At 42.5% G+C, this 27693-nt stretch overlaps 1 protein-coding gene across 1 annotated transcript in view; it reads left to right on the top strand.

Moving 5' to 3' along the window:
• Positions 1-27693, top strand: part of TNS2 (tensin 2) — a 186186-nt gene that overhangs the window by 108905 nt on the left and 49588 nt on the right. Inside the window, exons 6-15 of the mRNA XM_069758793.1 lie at positions 7324-7370; positions 7741-7912; positions 8325-8375; positions 9233-9355; positions 9762-9826; positions 14990-15073; positions 19262-19374; positions 21219-21279; positions 22659-22743; positions 25442-25571. Coding sequence (XP_069614894.1) covers positions 7324-7370; positions 7741-7912; positions 8325-8375; positions 9233-9355; positions 9762-9826; positions 14990-15073; positions 19262-19374; positions 21219-21279; positions 22659-22743; positions 25442-25571 — 931 coding nt within the window. The remainder of the gene's footprint in view (positions 1-7323; positions 7371-7740; positions 7913-8324; positions 8376-9232; positions 9356-9761; positions 9827-14989; positions 15074-19261; positions 19375-21218; positions 21280-22658; positions 22744-25441; positions 25572-27693) is intronic.

Here is a 27693-nt window from a genome sequence, read left to right as displayed (position 1 = left end):
CCAGTTCTAGAGAAGATGAGGAGGGGCGAGAAAAAGGAAATTTCAGGAACACACTGTGGTACACAGATCTATTTGAAAACGCTATCTCTCTTTATCCACAGTTTACAGTTGTAAATATTATGGGCCCCAGTCATCATTTCAGGATTTTTTAAGTTCCTTTTTTTTCTCTTGTGTTATTCGCTGATGTTTTTTGTGTGTGCCAAATCGATCAAAATAGTACACACGGTTCCTGAATTTTGCACAAAGGCAGAAACTGTTTTTTTTCTCTGTCTTTATCATTTTTGGCAACACATAAAGTTGCAATAATTGCACGAAAAACAGTTCTGGCACACATGAAATCACTCCTGGGAGAACTGGAGTACGTTTGCAGCAAATTTTGCAAGTTTTGAAAAAGTCACAATTGATAAATTAGACAAAAATATCTTCAAAACAGGTGCAACTGAAAAGATGAATTTGGCGCAAACTAAAAAAAAAGAGGCATAAAACGCCAAAAAGAAACTGTCGAAACTACAATAATAAATCTGGCCCTATATTTACAGGGTGGGCCATTTATATGGATACACCTAAATAAAATGGGAATGGTTGGTGATATCAACTTCCTGTTTGTGGCACATTAGTATATGGGAGGGGGAAAACTTTTCAAGATGGGTGATGACCATGGCGGCCATTTTGAAGTTGGCCATTTTGGATCCAACTTTATTTTTTCCAGTGGAAAGAGGGTCACACATCAATTGAGAATTGAGAATTTCACAAGAAAAACAATGGCGTGCTTGGTTTCAACGTAACGTCATTCTTTCATGAGTTATTTACAAGTTTATGACCACTTATAAAATGTGTTCAAAGTGCTGCCCATTGTGTTGGATTGTCAATGCAACCCTCTTCTCCCACTCTTGACACACTGATAGCAACACTGCAGAAGAAATGCTAGCACAGACTTCCAGTATCCGTTGTTGCTGCCCCAAGGATGAAAGTCTAAGGGGGTCAGATCGGGAGACCTTGGTGGCCATTCAACTGGCCCACGACGACCAATTCACTTTCCAGGAAACTGTTCATGTAGGAATGCTTGGACCTGACACCCATAATGTGGTGGTGTACCATCTTGCTGGAAAAACTCAGGGAACGTGCCATCTTCAATGCATAAATAACTAATGAAAGAATAAAGTTACGTTAAAACCAAGCACACCATTGTTTTTCTTGTGAAATTCTCAATAAGTTTGATGTGTCACATGACCCTCTTCCCATTGAAAAAAATAAAGTTGGATCCAAAATGGCCAACTTCAAAATGGCTGCCTTGGTCACCACCCATCTTAAAAAGTTTTCCCCCTCCCATATACTAATGTGCCACAAACAGGAAGTTGATATCACCAACCATTCCCATTTTATTTAGGTGTATCTTTATAAATGGCCCACCCTGTATATATACACCCCTACTAGACGCCTGACTTTACCTCAAAATTAGTATATGTTAGCCAATGTCCATGTCATTTTAATAATAGGGCAGCACACATTCTGCCACCAGCTTGCTCTTCCGATCCCACCCCACACATGCCCGCTTTGCTTGGTCCAGCATGGATGTCTTCTATATGAAGAGACAGACTAAGCTCCTACCAGACACTTCAGTGACACTATCTTTCATAGAAACTAAAGAACTGGGCATGTTGAAATTCAATTGCCCCATCCGGTTCTATCTCGGCATCATTCTACCAACAGGGTGCTGTCAAACAGGTCCTGTACACATTAGATGGTCAAATTCATCAGTTTTGATGGCAGGAGCATGGCACCAATGTGCATGGCCAACTTTGGAAATGTGGAGAGAAGTTTCTTGACTGTTCTCAATAGCAGTCAGCAGAACTGAGAATTCAGCTCTGGGTTATCATACAGATGGTGATGCAGGTTTCCTTCAAGAAATTAAATTAAACCTTTATCCAAAGCTATCTTTTGACTATGCATATATCATTTAGTAATAAGGTCAGGGTTGGTCATGGATTTTACATGGAAATCATGTAAGTGACTCAATGGCGTGTAAAGCATCGGCCATGGTAAAGAGAATTCTTTCTTGGATGGAACTAGTTGTTATTCTCGACCTTCTGGCTTTATTCGGCTTTTTGTGCTGTTGCTGCTCCTGAATAAACACCACAAGTCACTTTTCTCATTAGAGTTTTGCAATCCTGTGCTGAAACAAGCGGGAAACAAGGGGAGTGGCGGCGCTGCGGAGAATTGTATAACTGATCCACTGTGGGAACAGGATTGTTGTGTGCTGAAGTGGATCCCACAGCCTTTATGTGCTTCCCTGTCTCAGGAGCTTTTATCGCTTTATATAAATGCAACCCTATAAACCCACATTCATGGCGGGCTACACAGTCCGAAAATAGTGGTCCGATAGTTATTAGTGATAGTCTTTCTTGAGCAAGAGCTATGGAAAGTGCCCATAATTAATGATAATAATCACATAGGTCATTATACAGCCTCTCTTATGCTCTATTACTTCTTATTTAATTTATGGGGCATTTTAAAAGAGATGTAAAAAGACAAAAGTGCACGAGTTGAGTTGAGTTTGAGAAATAACTAGATATTTAGCAGATCTAAAGATAATTAGAGTGATAGATAATAGATAGATACGGTAGATAGATAGATAGATAGATAGATAGATAGATAGATAGATAGATAGATAGATAGATACAGTGCCGGCAAAAAAAATCTTTACAAGTTCAATGAAACCACAAAATCTTAATATTCAAGTGGATTCAAGTGTTTTATTGTGGATATTTTATTATAATTAGTATTTTGTCATGTCACCCTTACATTTTATCACCATCTGCAGTCGTTTAGGCATGGATTCAGCAAGGCTGGCTAAGTACCGTATATACTCGAGTATAAGCTGACCCGAGTATAAGCCGACCCCCCTAATTTTGCCACAAAAAACTGGGAAAACTTATTGACTCGAGTATAAGCCTAGGGTGGAAATGCAGCATTTACCGGTGAATTTCAAAAATAAAAATAGATCATTATTTCCCCATAGCTGTGCCATATAGTGCTCTGCACCGTTCATATTTCCCCATAGCTGTGCCCCATATAGTGCTCTGCCCCATACAGTGCTCTGCACCGTTCATTTTGTCCCATAGCTGTGCCCCATACAGTGCTCTGCACCGTTCATATATCCTCATAGATGTGCCCCATACAGTGCTCTGCACCGTTCATATATCCTCATAGCTGTGCCCCATACAGTGCTCTGCACCGTTCATATATCCTCATAGCTGTACCCCATACAGTGCTCTGCACCGTTCATATATCCTCATAGCTGTGCCGCATACAGTGCTCTGCACCGTTCATATATCCTCATAGCTGTGCCCCATACAGTGCTCTGCACCGTTCATATATCCTCATAGCTGTGCCCCATACAGTGCTCTGCACCGTTCATATATCCTCATAGATGTGCCCCATACAGTGCTCTGCACCGTTCATATATCCTCATAGCTGTGCCCCATACAGTGCTCTGCACCGTTCATATATCCTCATAGATGTGCCCCATACAGTGCTCTGCACCGTTCATATATCCTCATAGATGTGCCCCATACAGTGCTCTGCACCGTTCATATATCCTCATAGATGTGCCCCATACAGTGCTCTGCACCGTTCATATATCCTCATAGATGTGCCCCATACAGTGCTCTGCACCGTTCATATATCCTCATAGATGTGCCCCATACAGTGCTCTGCACCGTTCATATATCCTCATAGCTGTGCCCCATACAGTGCTCTGCACCGTTCATATATCCTCATAGATGTGCCCCATACAGTGCTCTGCACCGTTCATATATCCTCATAGCTGTGCCCCATACAGTGCTCTGCACCGTTCATATATCCTCATAGATGTGCCCCATACAGTGCTCTGCACCGTTCATATATCCTCATAGATGTGCCCCATACAGTGCTCTGCACCGTTCATATATCCTCATAGATGTGCCCCATACAGTGCTCTGCACCAATCATATATCCTCATAGCTGTGCCCCATACAGTGCTCTGCACCGTTCATATATCCTCATAGCTGTGCCCCATACAGTGCTCTGCACCGTTCATATATCCTCATAGATGTGCCCCATACAGTGCTCTGCACCGTTCATATATCCTCATAGATGTGCCCCATACAGTGCTCTGCACCGTTCATATATCCTCATAGATGTGCCCCATACAGTGCTCTGCACCGTTCATATATCCTCATAGATGTGCCCCATACAGTGCTCTGCACCGTTCATATATCCTCATAGATGTGCCCCATACAGTGCTCTGCACCGTTCATATATCCTCATAGCTGTGCCCCATACAGTGCTCTGCACCGTTCATATATCCTCATAGATGTGCCCCATACAGTCCTCTGCACCGCTCATATATCCTCATAGCTGTGCCCCATACAGTGCTCTGCACCGTTCATTTTGTCCCATAGATGCTCCACATAAATCTGTGCCGCCGCCGCCGCTGCCGCTGCTGCAATAAAAGAAAAAAAAAACATACTCACCTTTCTTGCTTGCAGCTCCCCAGCGTCCGGTCCCGGCGTCTCTCTCCGCACTGACTGATCAGGCAGAGGGCGCCGCGCACACTATATGCGTCATCGCACCCTCTGACCTAAACAGTCAGAACGGAGCGACGCCGGGAAGATGGAGCGGCGCCCGGCGGCTGGAACGCGGACAGGTAAATATTACATACGTACCTGCTCCCAGCGCTCCTGACGCTCCCTCTGCCTGTCACAGCTGTCTTCGGTGCCGCAGCCTCTTTCTCTATCAGCGGTCACCGGCACCGCTGATTAGAGAAATGAATAGGCGGCTCCACCCCTATGTGAGGTGGAGCCGCCTATTCATTTCTCTAATGAGCGGTCCCACGTGACAGCTGAAGAGGGGAAGAAGCTGCAGCACAGAAGACCGTGGGACGGCAGGGGGAGCGCCAGGATCGCTGGGACTAGGTAAGTATACTTCAGCGCCCTCTCCCCCTCACCCGCCGACCCCACCGCTACTGTGACTCGAGTATAAGCCGAGAGGGGCACTTTCAGCCCAAAAATTTGGGCTGAAAATCTCGGCTTATACTCGAGTATATACGGTATGTGGAGTCTATGTTTACCCACAGTGTCTTCAGCACCTCCTTTAGTACTGTAAATTTTGGGTCATACCGTGACACGGTACTCGGACGACGCACAACCTTTGAGCCTCCCCTGACCAGCCTGAAAGTGCTCTCATCACTAAACATCACTTTCTTCCACTCTTCAGATGTCCAATCTTGATATTTCTTACAAAAGGCAAGCCTTTTTTTCTTCATTGCTGCGGTGAGCAGGGGCTTCTTTGCAGCACGGCAACTTGGTAGACCCAGGTCCTTCGGCGGTGACGAATTGTCCTAGTTGTGATGTTCTGGAGGAGCATAGGGTACTTGTTTTTTAGTTCAACAGCAGTTATAGAAGGATGTGACATCACTTCACGCTTCAGAAGCTTATCAGTCCTTGGTGAAGTCTTCTTAGGTGCGCCAGAGCCTGACTTCCTCTGCGGTACCATCCCAGGAGGAAATGATGCCGCCGACCGCAAAAAATTGCTTCTCTTGACACTCCCAGATCTCTAGCTGCAGCAATCACCGAACCCCCTTCTCGAGCAGAGTCAAGGCACGGGATTTCTCTTCCGTTTTAAGCTTCTTTCGACCCATTGTGGGAGATAATAAAAAACTGAGAGAGATAACAAAAGACTGCCTAATAGCAAAACTGGCTGAGCTGCACATAACAACCAGTCAGAGTGCAGCTTTCGCTTAACCAGAGAAGTGAAAACTGAGCGCTGATTGGTTGATATTTGCAACAAAGCCAACTTTAATATTAGACAGTTTTTTATTATCTCCCCCATTGTGTACACTTTTAAAAAGTGAATTTATGATGTGGATTTTATATGTAAAGTTTTTTTTTTTGCTGCGCAAGTGTAAAGATTGTTTTTGCCGGCACTGTAGATAGATAGATAGATATTAGATAGATAGATAGATACTGTATAATAAATAGCTACATATTAGATTAGATAGATAGATAGATAGATAGATAGATAGATATTAGATAGATACATAGATCGATAGATAATAGATACTGTAGATATAATAGATAGATCTATAGATAGAAGATAGATACAGTAGATAACAGATAAATAGATAGATAGATGATATATCAGTAAAGGTACCTTCACACTCAGCAACGCTGCAGCGATACCGACAACGATGTCGATCGCTGCAGCGTCGCTGTTTGGTCGCTGGAGAGCTGTCACACAGACAGCTCTCCAGCGACCAACGATCCCGAAGTCCCCGGGTAACCAGTGTAAACATCAGGTTACTAAGCGCAGGGCCGCGCTTAGTAACCCGATGTTTACCCTGGTTACCAGCGTAAAAGTAAAAAAAAAAAACATTACATACTTACCTACCGCTGTCTGTCTCCGGCGCTCTGCTTCTCTGCACTCCTCCTGTACTGGCTGTGAGCACAGCGGCCGGAAAGCAGAGCGGTGACGTCACCGCTCTGCTTTCCGGCTGACCGACGCTCACAGCCAGTGCAGGAGGAGTGCAGAGAAGCAGAGCGCCGGAGACAGACAGCGGTAGGTAAGTATGTAATGTTTGTTTTTTTTACTTTTACGCTGGTAACCAGGGTAAACATCGGGTTACTAAGCGCGGCCCTGCGCTTAGTAACCCGATGTTTACCCTGGTTACCAGTGAAGACATCGCTGGATCGGTGTCACACACGCCGATCCAGCGATGTCAGAGGGAAGTCCAGCGACGAAATAAAGTTCTGGACTTTCCTCAGCGACCAACGATCTCCCAGCAGGGGCCTGATCGTTGGTCGCTGTCACACATAACGATTTCCTTAACGATATCGTTGCTACGTCACAAAAAGCAACGATATCGTTAACGATATCGTTATGTGTGAAGGTACCTTAACAGATAGATAGATAGATAGATAGATAGATAGATAGATAGATAGATAGATAGATAGATAGATAGATAGATAGATAGATGTGTGACTTTAAAAAATTGGAAATGAAAAGATGAATATTGAGCAAACAAAAACCAAACACAAAACTAGACACAAAAGCAATAATGAATCGACTCTCCAGTGTATTAAAGTTTTTAGAGTGCTGCTTTTTTCCAGAATTTATTTATTGAGGACCCTGAGTTTATGGGGGTCGTTCTGTGGTAATGGTGAAATTATTTATAAGGGTGTTACTAATTTTTCCTCAGAATCCTGACTGCTAGATCCCTGACTACAACTACAGTGATTACCTTCTGCCCATGCTGTATACTGAGTTGCTATGTTTTTTTTTCAGGGTTCTACTAAATCTCTCAACGTCAAACAAAGGAGCTCCCTACCAAGGTGAGGAGAGAGACTTACTACTGTTTGTATACAACACCCCAGCCTGGAATGATAAAGTCAACTATATATAGTGAAGTCTCTTTGTGATCACCACCCAAAATTGCATTAAAAAGTAGTCTTATAGGGCATGGTCTTCCCAAAGATGGACAGTATTGATAACATATGGTGGAATTGAAAATTTGTAAGAAGGACTTTGGTCTGGATATGGGGTGGGTCTTCTCAACAAGTTGGTCCTATGTTGAGTTTCCCTGTAATTAGCTTTAATTATGAAGCTTGTGGTCTTTCATTTGATCTTTCTCAAAAGTGTGGAATGTGTCAGGTTATCAGGTAATTGTGATCATTAGATCTACTGTATTTTTTTTAATTTCAGGAGTTTTAGCCTAGATCAAGTGATCCAGCGCAACTATGACCTGGACCTGACATATATCACTGAACGTATCATTAGTGTCTTCTTCCCCACCATCCTGGAAGAACAACGATATCGAAGCAATCTGCGGGAGGTGGCAAGCATGCTGAGATCCAAACATGAGGACAAGTACCTGGTGAGAGCGGTTCCCCTTATCATAAATACTTCTCCCTTTCATCTATATCCTAAAGATCTCTTTTCACAAACTCTGCAATTGTTATCATAGATGTAACATCGGCTGTCGCTAGAAAAAAAATCCAAATGTAATCTAGAAGCACCTCACCTGCTTAGGTTTTATGACTATAGCTACCACTCATGGCACAACATTTAGCCACCATGGTCATGTAGGGTGATGCCTACATGGACATCTTACAACATTATGATGTGACACCAGATATATGTAGCTCATAGGGCATTCTAAATTCTAAAATATGTCCTTAGCTCCAGTGCTCATTTGTTCATTTATTTTAATAAGCAGATAAAATCGCTGTTATCTCATTTTTTGATTAATTATTCATATGGTTTTTACTGTTTGTTGTTTTTTACAGTTTTTTAACCTGTCAAGAAAAAGACATGACATTAAAAAGCTCAACCCAAAGGTAAATGTATTACACATTAGTGAGTATCAACATTGGGTCTGGGTAAATAGGATGTGTGGCAAAGGACACATCTGTGTGAAATATTGTCGTGCTGCCCAATTTGGCACCTGAACCCTAAGAGTTTCATCGATCTGTTCACACATCCGTGAAAATTATGGATCCGAGGGTGAGATCCATGAGACTCAGGGCATTTCCTATTCTGATCCGATTTGAGAAGAAGTATAGGACATTACTCAATGTGACTGTGTGCTGTCTAAGACAAAATCGGCCACCACACTGACATTTCACAATGATGTGCATTAAGATGTTAACGTATGCATCGAAGTGTTTCTTTTTTTATATTACTCATTATTTTCTTCTTCTTGTGCTTTTTCCGTATCCCACCAGCCCTCCAGCCTTCTTAATAATCCCTCAGCATCGCCACAACGACCTCCCACCCCCACACACCTCGAACCACCACAGAAACTCATTCACTTTCATCAATGGGTTATTATACAGGAAATATATAAGCGTCTATATGAGAACAATCTTCCTGTGAACCTGGTGGTAGCTGCTCTATTTTGATTATTTGCCAACCCAGCTCTTTGTGGTTGATCAGTCGGCCTTGTCCGTGACCTTGACTTCCACCCCTTCTCCAGACATAGCACCTCTTGTCTAATATTGCTTTCACTAGCCCTCCTCCTTCCCTCCAGCAATGACCTGACTTTGCCCAATACTTTCTCTCTTATGAGTGAGTGGGATTCTGCTAAATCAGTCTTTTTCATACCCTATATGTGTAATGTAGAATTTTTCAAGCAATGTCAAAAAAACAACCTATAACTGTATAATTTACATTAACATTTTTTACGGTCTTTTAGGTTCAGGAGTTTTTTTGGCCAGACTGTCATGCACCATCTCTTGATGTGATATGCTCCATTTGTAAAGCCATGGAAGCCTGGCTAAACAATGACCCACAGCATGTGGTTGTCCTACACTGCAAGGTATTACCTGAGCCTAAATCTAAGCTGTGACTTCTCGTTCAGTAGCGATCACATCTCATTATCACCACGGAAGGATTTCAATGACTTGTCTCACAATATTCACCATACATGATCACAGCTCACCTTCTACCCCTCCCTGTACAGTGGCCTCTGCACAGGTCACAGAGCATGCTCAGTACATTCCTCCAATGAACATCTGCAGTTTATTGTTTCCTATGGTCCATGTTGGTGCTGTATCAGAACAGAACAACTGCCCCCATAGTTATGTACAGAAAAAAGTAACATTTACAAAACAGAAAAAAATAATAATATAAACTATATATTCCCTATATCTTAGACAAATGTATAGGTCACTTTACCGTACCTTATGCCACCATTAATTTATTATGTTTCTTTCTTTTGCCAGGGAAATCAGGGGAAGACAGGAGTGGTAATCGCATCCTACATGCATTATAGCAAGGTGTCCGCAAGGTATTTGGTGCTTAATTTCAATTGCTACTATTTTTTTAAATTAAGTAGACCCAATTGTAATGTAAAAACCCCATATACTCACTTCCTGCACTGGACCTGCTCTATTGATGTCATAGACTGGCAGAGTTGGAAGGGACCTCCTGGGTCAACTGGTCCAACCCCCTGTTCAAAGCAGGATTCACTAAATCATCCCAGACAGATGTCTGTCCAGCCTCTGTTTGAAGACTTCCATTGAAGGAGAACTCACCACCTCTCATGGCAGCCTGTTCTACTCATTGATCACCCTAACTGTCAAAAACATTTTTCTAATATCTGTGTCTCTTCCCATTCAGTTTCATCCCATTGCTTCTAGTCTTTCCTTGTGCAAGTGAGAATAAAGATGAACCCTCTACAATGTGACAGCCCTTGAGATATTTGTCTCCTCACAGTCTTCTTTTTTGCAAGCTAAACATTCCCAAATCCTGTAACCGTTCCTCATAGGACATGGTTTGCAGACCGGTCACCATTCTGGTCGCTCTTCTCTGAACTTACTACAGTTTGTTGATGTCTTTTTTAAAATTTGGTGCCCAAAACTGGACACAGTATTCCAGATGAGGTCTGACCAAAGAGGAGTAGAGGGCAATAATGACTTCACGTGATCTAAACTGTATGATTCTGTTAATACATCCAAGAATTGAATTTGCCTTTTTTGCCGCTGCTTCACACTATTGACTCATGTTCAGTTTATGATCTATTAGTATACCCAAGTCTTTTTCACATGTGCTGTTGCTTAGCCCTTTGGCTTAGACGTTGGCTCCTGGGGCTCCTGTGACATTGTTATGCCAGGTGAGCCCTGCTGCCAATCATTGGCCGCTATTGGGCTCAAGGTGTGAACTTTGGACAAACAGAAGAAGTGAAAAGGCGGCATCCCAATAGCTGCCGCTGATTGACTGCATGGGTCACAGGGCACAACAATGTCATGCGAGCTGCGGGAGACCTAGAACCAACATCCCTACAGCATATGACTAAAGGAGCATAAAGGATGAGAACTAGTGTCTGTAATAACTTAGAATCCATCTTTCATATTTGTATTGAAGACAGTGTGAGTGATCTGATATAATGGTAGTTTCTGAACATAGATTCAATTCAAGTGCTTGACAAGGACCGTCCAAAACCTTAACTTTAATTCTGCTTTGTTCTAAAGATGTAGATTTGCTTTTGATCTTGTTAGCACATCTAGCTTTGTCTGATGGACAGATAATCAGGCATCAAAGGTGTTGTCTCATCTTCTTAAATTGGCAAAATTGCAAAGTGCTCATAAAAACAAGTAACTTTGAAATTTACAACCTATTTCAAAATCCTCTTTGTTCTAAAGAATGGAAGGATACAAAAATCCTATAGTGTAATGCTCATTGCCTGAGTTACCAAACACATTTGTAATCTATTGGCAGTGTCTGATTGCTAGCTCTGCTCTGAAGTTGGCATTTTATCCAGCAGGCTTCAGTGCCCCTTCCTCTGCGTGCAGCATCAGAGAGCGCACAGTTTGGACCAACAGCACAGTTATGTCAATCTGCAGGAGCTCACCACCTCCCTGGAAAACAGGATGCCAGGAGGCAGGGGAGCAGTGCGCTCCTGCAGATAGAAGCCAAGACAAATCCTTTGGTAGTCTCTTGATTAACTGTAGGTTTTGTAGGTCCTTAAGCGGTAACGCATCTCCACATCATCACAACCACCGCTATTGCCTATTGGTGCTGCCGTCTTACTCTTGAGTGTACCAGATAATTCACATTTCACTCACTTTTCCTTTGAACATTATCCTAACTATTTTAGGGTCAGTCAGATGTTTTGTTTCTGGAGACCTGAGGTGAACTTTGGTGTTACTCATGGACGCCTGTGGTTTCCACCTGGCTACATTCTGATAAATTCCAGGTTTATTTTTTTTGGGGTGTAATGAGCAATGAGCTTAGCCGAGACTAGCGAGGTCTCTCTTCTATCCTCCGGTGATGGTTTTGTGTCTTCCTGAACAGACTGTCGTTACGCCCTCTGAATAATTTTGGTAGTCTATCCAGTTGAGGAAAACACATTACAGTTTTCTTACAATCCTTTTTTATAAGGAGAGGGTGATGAACCACTGCAGGTCACATGCCCAATTCTGGTTTTCAATGGTAAAGTATAGCGTGGTACAGCTGTGTCGGTGCTCAAGTGAGGTTACCCACACCAGTAAATATAGTAAATAAATAACTTGGCACTCAACTTGGTGAATAGTGGTAGACAAGAAAATCAAAATTTATTACTTAGGGTAGCAGTCCAGCAAAATATTAGACGTTTCGGTCAGACATTAAGACCTTCTTCAGTAAACTGCACAAGTATATAACAAAATATAACAATCACAATGTTGAAAAAAACAATATAGACAATATTTGAACAAAATACAAGGAAAATCTCATACATGTGGTGGGAGGGAAGGAGAGAGAGGTAGGGAAGTCATAATTTTAACATACCCGACTGCTGTGGTGTAGGAGTATAGGCGGTACTTTATATGTATATGACTGAGTGGTCCTATGAATAACACCGTAGGACCTGAATGGTAATGGTAGGTAGCCTAAAACAATAGAGCATCATATGAGGAAAACGTGCCATATCGGTACCTAGATAATGTGGAGAAGTAGTACTAACCGAACCAAGGAATATCTGTGCAAACCCACAGGAAATGAATGCAAAGAATAACTTCGGAGAAGGAGCTGCAAAAGTAGGATAATGGATAATAAATAATAAGCCTAAACCATAAAAAAAGTTAAATAAAGAAAACGGAATAACACCTACTAGGGATAACTATGGCTCCAAAAGTAGTATCGCATACATGGCAAAAGATAGTATCCAGAGGATAACTATGGGTAGAAAGAAACAAAACAAGATACTGTAGTCGGGTCTATGGGGTAGGGAACCATATTTAGAGTCAAAATGATGCTCACCAAAAGTGAGGAGGTCTCAATTGAGACGCACCGTGAGAAATGGGAGCGGAATTATTCAAAAGAAATATCTGGTAAAGAACAGAAAAGATAATGTATAAGGCTCTATAGTGAAACATAACCCAAACAGGAGGGGAGGAAACTACGGGCAAAACAGCTCACCTATTATATAGAGAATCCGGGAGTAATCCATATAAAGTTGCAAATATCAGGCAGCTCCTAAAGCAAGTGAATAATAAGTAGCGGACTAAATATCGGCAGGCAGAGGACCAGAGTAGTACAATAGACTCACCGAAAGGACGTGGGCCGAAGGGGAACATCAACGCGGTGTCCACCGCTGGTTGAATGATCCGAAGCTGAATGAGCCGGGCTTCATAGCGGAGGGGCGGGACTACCCACCGGAAGTTTGGCCGGCCGGAAACCGGCGTGAAACACTATGGGACTTTTAGACGTCATCCTTGGGATGACGCGTCCCTCGATATTCCGCCACCGGGACTACATGTCCCATAGTGCTTCACGCCGGTTTCCGGCCGGCCGAACTTCCGGTGGGTAGTCCCGCCCCTCCGCTATGAAGCCCGGCTCATTCAGCTTCGGATCATTCAACCAGCGGTGGACACCGCGTTGATGTTCCCCTTCGGCCCACGTCCTTTCGGTGAGTCTATTGTACTACTCTGGTCCTCTGCCTGCCGATATTTAGTCCGCTACTTATTATTCACTTGCTTTAGGAGCTGCCTGATATTTGCAATTTTATATGGATTACTCCCGGATTCTCTATATAATAGGTGAGCTGTTTTGCCCGTAGTTTCCTCCCCTCCTGTTTGGGTTATGTTTCACTATAGAGCCTTATACATTTTCTTTTCTGTTCTTTACCAGATATTTCTTTTGAATAATTCCGCTCCCATTTCTCACGGTGCGTCTCAATTGAGACCTCCTCACTTTTGGTGAGCATCATTTTGACTCTAAATATGGTTCCCAACCCCATAGACCCGACTACAGTATCTTGTTTTGTTTCTTTCTACCCATAGTTATCCTCTGGATACTATCTTTTGCCATGTATGCGATACTACTTTTGGAGCCATAGTTATCCCTAGTAGGTGTTATTCCGTTTTATTTATTTAACTTTTTTTATGGTTTAGGCTTATTATTTATTATCCATTATCCTACTTTTGCAGCTCCTTCTCCGAAGTTATTCTTTGCATTCATTTCCTGTGGGTTTGCACAGATATTCCTTGGTTCGGTTAGTACTACTTCTCCACATTATCTAGGTACCGATATGGCACGTTTTCCTCATATGATGCTCTATTGTTTTAGGCTACCTACCATTACCATTCAGGTCCTACGGTGTTATTCATAGGACCACTCAGTCATATACATATAAAGTACCGCCTATACTCCTACACCACAGCAGTCGGGTATGTTAAAATTATGACTTCCCTACCTCTCTCTCCTTCCCTCCCACCACATGTATGAGATTTTCCTTGTATTTTGTTCAAATATTGTCTATATTGTTTTTTTTCAACATTGTGATTGTTATATTTTGTTATATACTTGTGCAGTTTACTGAAGAAGGTCTTAATGTCTGACCGAAACGTCTAATATTTTGCTGGACTGCTACCCTAAGTAATAAATTTTGATTTTCTTGTCTACCACTATTCACCAAGTTGAGTGCCAAGTTATTTATTTACAATTCTGGTTTTCATCAATGATGTACACTGTGGTGCAGGCAGATTACCCACCATTACATAAGATTGCTTTGAAGATTATAGGACAGTGATCTATAAGAGATTTTCTTGAACACTACATTGGTGGGGTACATAAACCCGGCCCTAAAGGGTTTATAGGTGGAGAACCCCTTATAATCCATTGTGTATCATGGGAAGCCTATATGCACATGGTAGAATTACTCGAGATGCTGCGAGTCACTCTATATCTAGGATCTATGGCATGATGTAAACCAGTGATTGGCAACTGGAGTCCTCCAGCTATAGAATTTCCGAAAAGCCTCGACAGCCGCCAAGATATAGGTCGTACATAGCGTCAGCAAAAAGCACCAGATGCCAAGTAAATGAATCATTTCATAACCTCACGGGTTGTTTTACTTTTTAAAGTAAGTATTCTATTTCCATGATTTTGCAGAATTGTTTCCAGTTTTCGTGCTTCCTCCTATCTCTCCCTTCTCTCCGCCGTCGGTCACACGCGTTGTTTCCTTTTGCAGTGTGGATCAGGCACTCAGCACTTTGGCCATGAGAAAGTTCTGTGAAGATAAGGTCTCTTCATCGCTTCATCCATCCCAGCGCAGGTCAGTGCAGAAAAACCGGTAACGCCAGTGAACCCGAGAGCCGTAGCATTACTCATGGCTCACATACAATGCCAGAACACTTCAGTATTGTTTTCCTACCGTGCTGTTGGGAAATCGGGACCTTTTCCTGTTCTAAAAGAGAAATATTCACTTGCCCCGTGTCCTGTTATCAGAAGCAGCAGAATACTCTTTACTGAACTGGTTTCCTGCCGTACAGATTGACAAAGTAAGGTCTTGTTTCCTTACAGGAATGACAAGGAAACTTCTAGTAAAGTCCAATGGCGTAATATTAATTTAATCTGCTGGCAGGTCCCTCAGAGGTGAAGTAGAAAGAAAAAGCAAATTGATACCACAGATGGTCAAAAAAATCATTTTTTTCCATATTATGGTGGAAATATTACGCATTCATGTGCTTCAGTGTTTTCCAATAGTCAGAGGCAGATGTCTACTAAACCTCATGAGCTGGTGAGAGCCACATAGCCTTACGTTACTACCTATATTAACATGCCTCCTTTAAGGCCATACATATTTTAGGCACACTTAAAGGGATTAGAAAAATACAGTGACACGACACTCTCCTCTAGGAACTGTGTCTAGACTCACAATTCAGTCCTAATAAAGAGGGTCTCACAACTTAGTAGGTTATCAATTCATGGGACAGGTGATACCTGCCACCATTGGGACCACCACCAATCTCAGATAATCGGCTCTATTGTGTCCCATTTTAATAGATTAATGGCTGTGAATGCACACCTTGGAACCATCCCTTATGAATGGGACTGCCAGAAGGGTCCCTAGCAATCAGTAAGGTATTACAATAATAATAATAATTTTTATTTTTGTAGTTTCAACATATTCTGCAGCACTTTACAATTTAGAGGGGACTTGTATGGACAATAAAAGACATTACAGAATAACACGTATCTCAGATACCAAGAGAAGTAAGGGCCCTTCTCACAAGCTTACAATCTATGAGGAAACAGGGGAGACATGAAAGGTGGATGGTAAAATATGCTTATATTGTATGATACAGCCATAATATACTAAATAGGGTGTTCATCTGTATGAACCGATCACCGAGGGCTATTAAGTGCATAGAGGGTGTTTGAACAGATTCTCTGAGGGTCTTGATTTTGAAGAAAATGTTGTATGGGCAAAACAGGGATAGTGAGATAAGTGAGGTGAGGCGATAGGCCAGTCGAAAGAAATGCGTTTTTAGGCCACGCTTAAAACTGTGGGTATTGGGAATTGAATTGCCATGGGTAGTGCATTCCAAAGAATTAGCGCAGCATGTGAGAAGTCTTGGGAAATGGGAGTGGGAGGTTCGGATTATTTTGGATTTTAGTTTTCAGTCATTAGCAGAACGGAAGGCACGAGTAGGGTGCTAGACTGAGACAAGGGGAAGATGTAGGGTGGTGCTGAAGCGTGGGCGCTTTGTGGGTGAGAGTGATAAGATTATTGAACTCTGTATCGGATGGGCAACCAGTGCAGCAAGGTATTGCCTATCCCAATGTACGGTTGAGACAACCCCTAAAACATAAAACAATTCCTAACCCCTAAATTTAAAACATACCTTGACATTCACGAGAAAACGACTACAGTGCAGAAGTCTACAGTATAAAAATTTTAATAATTTGTCTATTCTCAATCCATTTCGCATTTTTGCTGATAAGCCTCAGCACGGACCGCCCAACTGCTGCTGCAGGATGCACTAAACTAGGCAGCGTTCTACTCATCCCTCTTAGCTACCGCCTGCCTATCAACAGGAAAAGGGCACAGACTGATGCAATGCAGCCCGAAGCACAGACTTTGGCCAGTCCGTGATGCAAAACATGTAATAGGGTGACTTAGAAAAATAATAAATCTGTAGAGTTCTGCACTATAATCACTTTCAAGTGAAAGAGGAGGTACGTTTCAAGTTAAGGAACCTGAGTCACAATACCAGGTATAGCCCGTAGAAAAGCGTGGCACTGGAGGAGGAAACAGACATATTTTTTTCTCATGCAACCCTATATGAAGAAACGCTGTACTGGTGCGGTTTGGTGAGATATTAATCAGTCCAAACTGTTGTAACTATTTTTACTACAAGAAATCATTTAAATCTTTGGAAATCTCATGTTTGTACATTGCTGCACTTGTATTTTCTCAAGAAGTTGTTAAAGTCCTCCATCTGTTACACAACATGGAAAAAATGTCATCGATAGACCCTCTCATTTCTGTAATTGCCTCCCTATGTAAATGGACTGATGTCAGAGTCCTCAAATTGTCACTTGCTTATTAGTGTGAGGACCCATCTTGGAATCTCTTATTATGGTTTATAAGGGTGTCTGGCTTGTAACTTTTTTGTTTTTTAATTTGTGTCCTTTTATATGTTGAAATTTGGTGTAAATATAGGGATCTTTTTTAATAGTCAACATGAAATAACCCTGGATTGTCCTTAATTCTGCAAATGATTTCCTACATGTTTTTGTCACATAAATTACCCTATGTACAAGTACAGATATTTATTTCTTGTATGTGGCTTAATGGATGTTATATGTAACCACATTAAATTACGCAAAATTTGATATAAAAAAATTATAGAAATTAATTGTTTTAGTAAAATACTCCAAGGTGGTTTAAACATGGGCATAACTATAAGCTTCAATTGCACCAGGGCCCTGGTGACCAGGGAGGCCCCAAAGGTCGATTTGCCCTGTATAAAGGGACTATTATTATTAAAGATAGTTGGGGGCCCTGTTGGAGATTTTGTATTGGGCCATATATAATTTCAAGTGACACCACTTCTATTTTTCATATACTTGTCTATATATTATAATAGTTTTTGAAGCTTTGTGATTGCATGGTACTATGCTGGATAACTTAGACTATGTGCAGATGGAGTTTTCTTGAAGCGCTGAAAGATAAGTATTTCAAGCGGCAAAATCTTCATGAAATTCTTCTTTTTTGTGAAGTTTCTGAGTATTTATTTTCGTAAAGTGTTTTAGAAGGTTTTTTTAATAGTTTTTTTTCTTTTTCTCCTGAAGCTTATTTTTTCAAACCTCTTATCATATGTGCACGTGGCTTCTTTTTCAGGCAAGTCCGCTCCAAAACTCGTGTGAAAAAGCTCACAGAGAACGCTCAAAAGCATAAACGTACATATCCATTGTTCAGGTGTTTTCCTCTTGGAAGACGCTTTATTCAAGTCAATGGGAAAGCTCAATAGATACCTAGAGGTATTTTTGAATGTTTTCCCAGTGTTTCGCTTTAGGAAATCACTATTGGTTTCTTCATTCCAAAGACATACTGATAGGGATTCTAGATTGTGAGCCCCATCGGGGACAGTGATGATAATGTGTGCAAAACTGTAAAGCGCTGCGGAATATGTTAGCGCTATATAAAAATAAAGATTATTATTAAATAAAGATTATTATTATTCATTGGTCAATGGAATAAAAAAAACTGCTGGAAAATGCAACTCAAATACGATGGGAAAATACCCCCCGCCCCCCCCCCCCAAAAAAAAAAAAAAACACCGGCAGTCAAAAAAGAAGCACGCACTAAGGAAACAACCAAAAAAACAAAAAAGACGTTTTAGGACAAAAAAAGCAACGTTCCCTGAAGCGTCTCCCTCTTGGAATGGTCAGCGGATTAGCCCATTTGTAAGAGACGTCATGTGCACAAACCCTCAGAGCGGGTTGCAAGAGGAATCTACATCGAAGAAGGGACATGCACTTTTTGTTCCCACCAGGTGTTTTACAAAACTTGGAAAAATGGGAAAAATTCTCCAAAAAACTGTACATATGATCGAACATTAAACTAAATAGGAACCTGGAAAAATGGGAAAAATGCAAAAAAAACTTGTACATATGAACATTAAACTAAATAGGAACCTGGAAAAATGCTAAAAGAAACCCTGTACATAATGCAACATTAAACTAAATAGGAACCTGGAAAAGTGCTAAAAAAAAACCTGTACATATGAACATTAAACTAAATAGGAACCTGTAAAAATGGGAAAAAAAATGCTCAAAAAACCTGTACACATGAACATTGAACTAAATAGGAACCTGGAAAAGTGGGGAAAAAATGCTAAAAAAAAACTGTGCATATAAACATTAAGCTAAATAGGAAGTGGCGGAAATGCTTTATAAAAAGCTCCACTGCCTTATATTATCACCCCCCTCTATGTTTTTTTCTTTTGTACAGGTATATCAATTATTTTGGAGGATTATTGTCGGGCAATATAAAGATCAGCAGTGACATGTTATCGTTGCAGTGTGTGCTGCTACCGGTTATCCCGGCACTTCAGAATGATGGCGGTAAGTGTTCATCATAGTATAGAGATGGTTCCTACATTCACTCTGTCCTGTAGATATGCCAGATGTAGCGTGGAATGGATGATTTGCCCCATAACAGCACTTTACATCTAACATGTCAGTGTTGGATGGCGGCATATTTCCTTGGCACTGACTTTGTTTATTCCTATTGTGTATGTATTAGATTGCTCAGGGAGGTGGCTTCATGGTTTCTTGAGGAGTTGATGAACAAGGTCTATCCGGCATGCAGCGCAGAATCTCTCTGTGATTGTTCCACTATTAATTTCTGCTTACATGGTGCTCATTATACATTTGTCCTAGGCACATATGTTTCTTATAAATCCTGGCTTCCCTCGACATCTGCTTCCCAGATCCATAGAGTTAGCTTTGAATGTAATAAAAACTCCACCTTGGCTATTGCATGCCGTGCCAGATGTAGACTCCCACTGCTCGTTGCCATGTGGAATTTAACATTTTCTAACCTCCAAAATTAGTTTGGAAAAATAAAACCCTAAATGAATATGACCGTGCCAAATGTAATGAGAACCTATGCAGCTGATGCCTCTTTCCATACAGTATAGGATGAGAGCGCAGGTTTCCAGACCTGAGTCACTCCACCTCCCTTGTGGTCTGTGCATACCATCATCTCCACGCTTGGGTCAGACATCTGCTCAGCGTTACTCTAGCATGCGGCGGAGCGCTCGCTTTTTTAATTTCATAGTTGTGAGTTGATTTTCCTTTTGCCATCATTTTCACTCTTTATTTATATGATTTTTTTTTTGCTATTTATGGCAGGGTATGAACTTGGAACCAACCTTACTCCATGACTATTACATTATTTAGTTATTTTAGCCACGATATCCTCCCCATATCACTATCAGGCCATTTTTCCTAAGCATGCTATTTCTAAGAAGTAATGAAATCAGCTGCCAGATATTGCTGATTCCGCAAATGGCATTGGTAAAAATACATCTCACTCGGTGCTTGGGTCACCCAACTGGAGACCGCAAGTGTAGTTAGGCTTTTCCCATAGTCTTGACTGTTGGAAGATCCTGTTAAAATATTAAATTGGTCCTTCCAAGTAGTCCTTTTGGCACAATCCATATCCTGCAGGCTTGTCAAAGAGAGGAAGAAAAATCTAATGTCTTAGAGCAGTGTTCCCCAACTTCGGTCCTCAAGAGCCACCAACAGGTGATGTTTTCAGGATTTCCTTAGTATTGCGCAGGTGATAATTGCATCATCTGCACAGGCAATAATTCCATCATCTGTGCAATACTAAGGAAATCCTGAAAACATGACCTGTTGGTGGCTCTCGAGGACCGGAGTTGGGGAACACTGTCTTAGAGGCTCTAGGAAAGATCGGAATTGCTTGTGTTCTCTACCTTTTGCAGGAAGCGCACCATTGCAGTGTCCATTGTAGCAGTCACTTGAAATAGGGCTGCAATACCAGGCACAACCCAAGGTCACGGGTGGCACTATTTCGTGAACATAAGTCCTTTGTTTTTTAGTCCTGGACAAACCTTTTAACTTTTAAGTATCACCGGTCAGACAAGCTCCTTGTACATGACCCTCAGAGCTTAATGTCCAACTTAAGCAGAGCCGCCCTTGTTTGAACCCTTTTTCATTTGTAATGTATTCCTGCAGCAGATCTACATGCAGCCAATGGTTTCCCATCTGTTTACCATCTGCAGAAATGTACCCGTGTTATTTCACTTGTGTCATAGTAATGCCTTTATTTTGCTGTATCAGTCCGGCACATTCTTGTCCAGGCCACATAAATAAGAGGATGCCAGGGCTTCTGTGAATCTTCATTCCACTCATATTCTATCATTTCTTCTCTCGCTCAGGATTTTGTCCTTTCCTGAAGATCTACCAGTCCATGCAGCTCGTCTACACCTCAGGAATTTAGTGAGTTTTATTTCTGTATCTCAGCACTTTGTAATGTACAATACCAGCTGCAATGGAGGGCTCGTACAGACGGACAGGACGGACAGCACACTGACCTACGGTAGCCGATAATCCCCTGCACGTGGGCACTGTACACATGGGCCGTGGCGGTGTGTGCACTCTTCTACTATTACCTGCCATGTTACACATCATTGTCACATCAGAGTTGTATCCGTGTGTCTCACAGACTCAACATGTGTAAGCTATAGTGCTGTTCACATGTCTGTTTTTTTCCGTTATGACTGATGACAAGGGTCAATACAAGTTTATGGGTCCGTGAAAACTACGTATAGCATCAGAATGTCATCTGTGTGCGCTCCGTGTTTAACATTGATACACAGATGATACACTGATGGTAGAATCGGACACATAGATGACACACTGATGGTAAAAATGGACACACGGATGACACACTGATGTTAAAAATGGACACACGGATGACACACTGATGGTAAAAATGGACACACGGATGACACACTGATGTTAAAAATGGACACACGGATGACACACTGATGGTAAAAATGGACACGGATGACACACAGATGGTAACAACGGATACACGGATGACACTGATGGTAAAAATGGACACACGGATGACACACTGGTGGTAACAACGGAGACACTGATGACACACTGGTAAAAACAAATACATGGATGACACATTGATGGCAAAATTGGACACAAGGATGACACTGATGGTAAAAACGGACACAAGGATGACACTGATGGTAAAAATGGACACTCAGATGACATTGATGGTAAAAACTAATGCATGGATGACACTGATGGTAAAAGCGAAATCCACAGATGACACACTGATGGTAAAAACGGACACATGGGTGCACAACACTGATGACAGCGGTACCATTTTTTCCAATACGAGGTTAAACACGAACGTGTTAATGAGGCCATAAGGATTAACCTAGTTGCTTTACAGCTCCTTCAAGCCGTCTGTAATACAGAAGAGCACACGGAGCTCAGAGTTTGAGCAGGATGTGATCCGATTTTCTCGAATGTGCAGAATAAAATACAATTTCTCCATCTTCTTCATTCTGTCAGTCCGTGAAAATCAGACCTTACTCTGATGTCATTAGATTACAGTACGATTTTTTATACTGACCCAAAGACATGACTGGCCGAGTGCGACACGATAATTGGATGCAACTCGGGCATGCTACGATTTTTTTCTTTAGACTGATTCAGTCCAAGGAAAAACTTGGACGTGTGCATGGCCCCATAGAATAACATGGGGACGAGTGTCATCTGTCTAAATGTCGGATTGCACTTGTTCGATTTTTACAGTCATCTCCACGAGCCCTAACTCTCCCTCTCGTCTCCAGCTTAAGTCAAGGGGATGGTGATAATAAGAAGCGTCAGCTGTGTGTTAGCCTGGAGCCAGCGCTGCTTCTGAAAGGCGACATCATGGTATGTATTGGTCTCTGCATTTTATAGGTATCTTACAACATATTGTCCTGACAATCTGATTGGCATTATGGTACAAATTAGCATCAGGGACGGGGCGGACATAGAGTACGGAGCATGAAGGGCGGGGCAGACATAGAGCACGGAGCATCAGGGACGGGGCAGACATAGAGTACGGAGCATGAAGGACGGGGCAGACATAGAGCACGGAGCATCAGGGACGGGGCAGACATAGAGTACGGAGCATGAAGGACGGGGCAGACATAGAGCACGGAGCATCAGGGACGGGGCAGACATAGAGCACGGAGCATCAGGCGCGGGGCAGACATAGAGTATGGAGCATCAGGGACGGGGCAGACATAGAGTACGGAGCATCAGGGACGGGGCAGACATAGAGTACGGAGCATCAGGGACGGGGCAGACATAGAGTATGGAGCATCAGGGACGGGGCAGACATAGAGCACGGAGCATCAGGCACGGGGCAGACATAGAGTACGGAGCATCAGGGACGGGGCAGACATAGAGCACGGAGCATCAGGCGCGGGGCAGACATAGAGTTTGGAGCATCAGGCACGAGGCAGACATAGAGTAGGGAACATCAGGCACGGGGCAGACATAGAGTACGGAGCATCAGGGACGGGGCAGACATAGAGCATGGAGCATCAGGGACAGGGCAGACATAGAGTATGGAGCATCAGGCGCGGGGCAGACATAGAGTAGGGAGCATCAGGCACGGGGCAGACATAGAGTACGGAGCATCAGGGACGGGGCAGACATAGAGCACGGAGCATCAGGGACGGGGCAGACATAGAGTATGGAGCATCAGGCGCGGGGCAGACATAGAGTAGGGAGCATCAGGCACGGGGCAGACATAGAGTAGGGAGCCTCAGGCATGGGGCAGACATAGAGTACGGAGCATCAGGGACGGGGCAGACATAGAGTATGGAGCATCAGGCGCGGGGCAGACATAGAGCACGGAGCATCAGGCTCGGGACAGACATAGAGTAGGGAGCATCAGGCATGGGGCAGACATAGAGTACGGAGCACTAACCCAATAAATAGGTACAAAGTACCTTAACACACCACTCAAGGAGAAAAGGTAGAAAAGTAGCAAATTTTATTGAAATACAATTGGTACACATAACATATATATAAAAGATCAAAAATTTAGAGGAAATGATTCATACTCAAGCAAAGTGCACAAACAGAATAGAGGTAATAATTATATTCAGGCTCTGGGTTTCCATGCGAGGTGTCCATATACAGACATGCATAAAAAGTTAGCTTTTAAAGTGCATAGTGCAAAGTGCATGAAAAAGTTAATCTAAAAAGTAGCAACCAACACATACCCATACAGTCCGCCTGTCCTCACTGTCACTAAAGCCCCGATGCGCGTTTTGCGTATCACTTTATCAAGGGGAAGAGAAGTTGTGCATAACTTAGGAAGCAACACTGATTGACAATCAATTTCACATGCTGTTGTGCAAATGGAATAGACAATAGATGGAAATTATTGGCAATTATCAAGACACACTCAATAAAGGAGTGGTTTTGCAGGTGGGGACCACAGACCACATCTCAGTACCAATGCTTTCTGGCTGATGTCTTGGTCACTTTTTAATGTTAGTTGTGCTTTCACACTACTGGTAGCATGAGACGGACTCTACAACCCAAACAAGTGGCTCAGGTAGTGCAGCTCATCCAGGATGGCACATCAATGCTAGCTGTGTGAAGAAGGCTTGCTGTGTCTGTCAGCGTAGTGTCCAGAGGCTGGAGGCGCTACCAGGAGACAGGCCAGTACATCAGAAGACATGGAGGGGGCCGTAGGAGGGCAACAACCCAGCAGCAGGACCGCTACCTCAGCCTTTGTGCAAGGAGGAACAGGAGGAGCACTGCCAGAGCCCTGCAAAATGTCCTCCAGCAGGCCACAAATGTTCATGTGTCTGCACAAACAGTTAGAAACAGCCTCCATGAGGATGGTCTGAGTGCTCGACGTCCACAGATGGTGGTTGTGCTCACAGCCCAACACCGTGCAGAGCGATCTGCTGCCTGCAACATCCTTCAGGGTGACTGGTTTGGCAGTGGGTCAGTAATGGTGTGGGGTGGCATTTCTTTGGAGGGCCGCACAGCCCTCCATGTGCTCGCCAGAGGTAGCCTGACTGCCATTAGGTACCGAGATTAGATCCTCACACCCTTTGTGAGACCATATGTTGGTGCGGTTGGCCCTGGGTTCATCCTAATGCAGGACAATGCCAGACCTCATGTGGCTGGAGTGTGTCAGCAGTTCCTGCAAGATGAAGGCATTGCACGTTCCCCATACCTGAATCCGATTGGACACATCTGGGACATCATGTCTCGCACCATCCACCAACGTCACGTCATTTTTAGGTTTTACTGTTCTCAACGCATTTCACTATAAAATGAATAAAGATTTACAACTGGAATATATCATTCAGTGATATCTAGGATGTGAGATTTTAGTGTTCCATTTATTTTTTTTGAGCAGTGTATAATGCAGTGCAGTTACTACCTTTGACAGCTTTGTATAGTACAAATGAAATGATATTTATTACCGTACTTACTGCATTTTTTGCACCTTATTATTAAAAATGGTTTTATTACTCTAAAACTTGAAACGTAAACTCTTCAAGCAAGTTTAGTATTTATCACCTATTTTCATCATATGATTTTGTATTCCCAGGTGAAATGCTATCATAAGCGCTGCAAGCCCCACGAGCGCGAGGTCCTGTTCAGACTTCAATTCCATACGTGTACAATTCACAACACTCACCTCTGCTTCAGTAAAGACCAGCTGGACTGTGCCAGCACAGGTGAGATGTGGCATGTACTACCCTGGCTCCCTACCATCAAAAAAATGAGTTTTTCAAAGTCGTTTCCAAAGGACCACTAAAGGGAAGCAATCATCAGAAAATGACCAATTGTTTAAACCAGGTTTTTGCATATTTTTAAACATTTCAACAGCGTTTTTTAAAAATTAACAATCTTGCAATTTTTACATTGACCACAGGGTCTATTTTAGACTGATACTTCCTATCCTTTCAGGAAGAGTTTTCAGTAGACTACTTATCAGTAAAAGCAGGGTTAAAATGCCATGGCTGGCCCTGCTTCTCCTTCGTATTCAATAACCTTTGCACACGCTCTTAGGATAATTCATTACAAAGGATACAGTCAGAGACATTGTGGCTTTGTACATGTGTTGTTTCCTGAAACAATAAGAAGAGTCTAAAAAGAGCCTCAGTGTTCATTGCAAGAGTTCTGTTTTTAATTTTTTAAACAGATTGTGATATGTAAAAAAAAACATTGCTAAAATGTAAAAAAAAATCCATTCACCAGAATGAAATGACTAACAAAAGGTAATTTTGTAATTATAGCTTCACTTTTAGGCAGGGTCTCTTTACTCTTGTAGGCATTTAGGACATGAGGGGACAGAAAGAGAGCTTTGGGCCAAATTTTTAAAAGTCTCTGGCTGTGGTTGCTGAATTGGCCAGATGTTAAGAGAATATCGGTCATTTCACTCTAGGCAGCACAGATCTTGTTACATTTCTTTTTTTTCCCTTTTTAAACCAATTTCATTTTCTGTGTTGGTGGACTTTCTTCAACCCAGAGTGATGAAATCAGTCAAAGGTAAAAGTTTCCCCTTTCACACTTGCCTATTTTCCATTTGTGTATTTCTGACCAAGAAGGGAACATAAACAAAGAGAAAGATTAATGGAAAGATTTGCAGGTCTTCCATGTTTAGGATTTAATGTTGGTTTTTTTCTTTGTCCACATCTATATCATGATGAATGTTTTAAAAAAAACACTAAGTCAGTGCCAGATCCATCAAAGGACAGATACCAACGCGTTGGTGCCTGACATACCCTGTTGACGTGTACTGTCTGTCCATGTGCGTCATTTAGATGGGAACCATAACTTCTAGTCTTTCAACTAAATGTGAACACAGCCATACAAATACTAATGCAAAATACCGACGGAAGTATGCAAGTGTGACAGCTAAAAGTTTGAGATTAGGAAAAGTAAAGAAGAGCTGGCCATTTCTGCAATCCTGTTGTTACTGTGTTTATAAAAGGATATCCGTAAAGCTGAATGCTGACCACGCTAATGAGAGGATGTGGTGCTGTGACAGCTGAGCTTTGTGGGATGAGAGCTAGATTTACAGATCCGTCCATGTTTTGTATCTGTAAAGTGCTGAAGAGCAGTAGTCACAACCAAGCTGCTGTACGGTTGCGCTCTGGTAGTTTACCGGCAATGGGTGTCCCAGTCCTAGTGTGCTGTAGGGTGTGGGTTGTATCACAATCACTCGTAGGCCGCATATTATTATTATTTATTATTATAGCGCCATGTATTCTATGGTGCTTTATATGTGAGGAGCGGTATACATAATTAAAAAAAGTACAATAATCTCAAACAATACAAGTCACGACTGGTACAGGAGGAGAGAGGACCCTGCCCGCGAGGGCTCACAATCTACAAGGGATGGGCGAAGGTAGAGCTTGTCGTGCAGCGGTTTGGTCGATCGGTGGTTACTGCAGGTTGTAGGCTTGTCGGAAGAGGTAGGTCTTCAGGTTCTTTTTTAAGGTTTCAATGGTAGGCGAGAGTCTGATATGTTGTGGTAGAGAGTTCCAGAGTAGGGGTGATGCGCAAGAGAAATCTTGTATGCGATTGTCGGAAGAGGAGATAAGAGGGGAGTAGAGAAGGTGATCTTGTGAGGATCGGAGGTTGCATGCAGGTAAGTACCGCGAGACGAGGTCACAGATATATGGAGGAGACAGGTTGAGGATGGCTTTGTATGTCATGGTTCGTGTTTTGTAGTGGAGTCTCTGGGCAATGGGGAGCCAGTGAAGGGATTGACAGAGGGGAGAGGCCGGGGAATAGCGGGGGGACAGGTGGATTAGTCGGGCAGCAGAGTTTAGAATAGATTGGAGGGGTGCG

This window comes from Ranitomeya imitator, chromosome 3, assembly GCF_032444005.1.
Source record: "Ranitomeya imitator isolate aRanImi1 chromosome 3, aRanImi1.pri, whole genome shotgun sequence".
Classification (NCBI taxonomy): Eukaryota; Metazoa; Chordata; class Amphibia; order Anura; family Dendrobatidae; genus Ranitomeya; species Ranitomeya imitator.
This window is presented reverse-complemented; position numbering and strand designations above follow the sequence as displayed.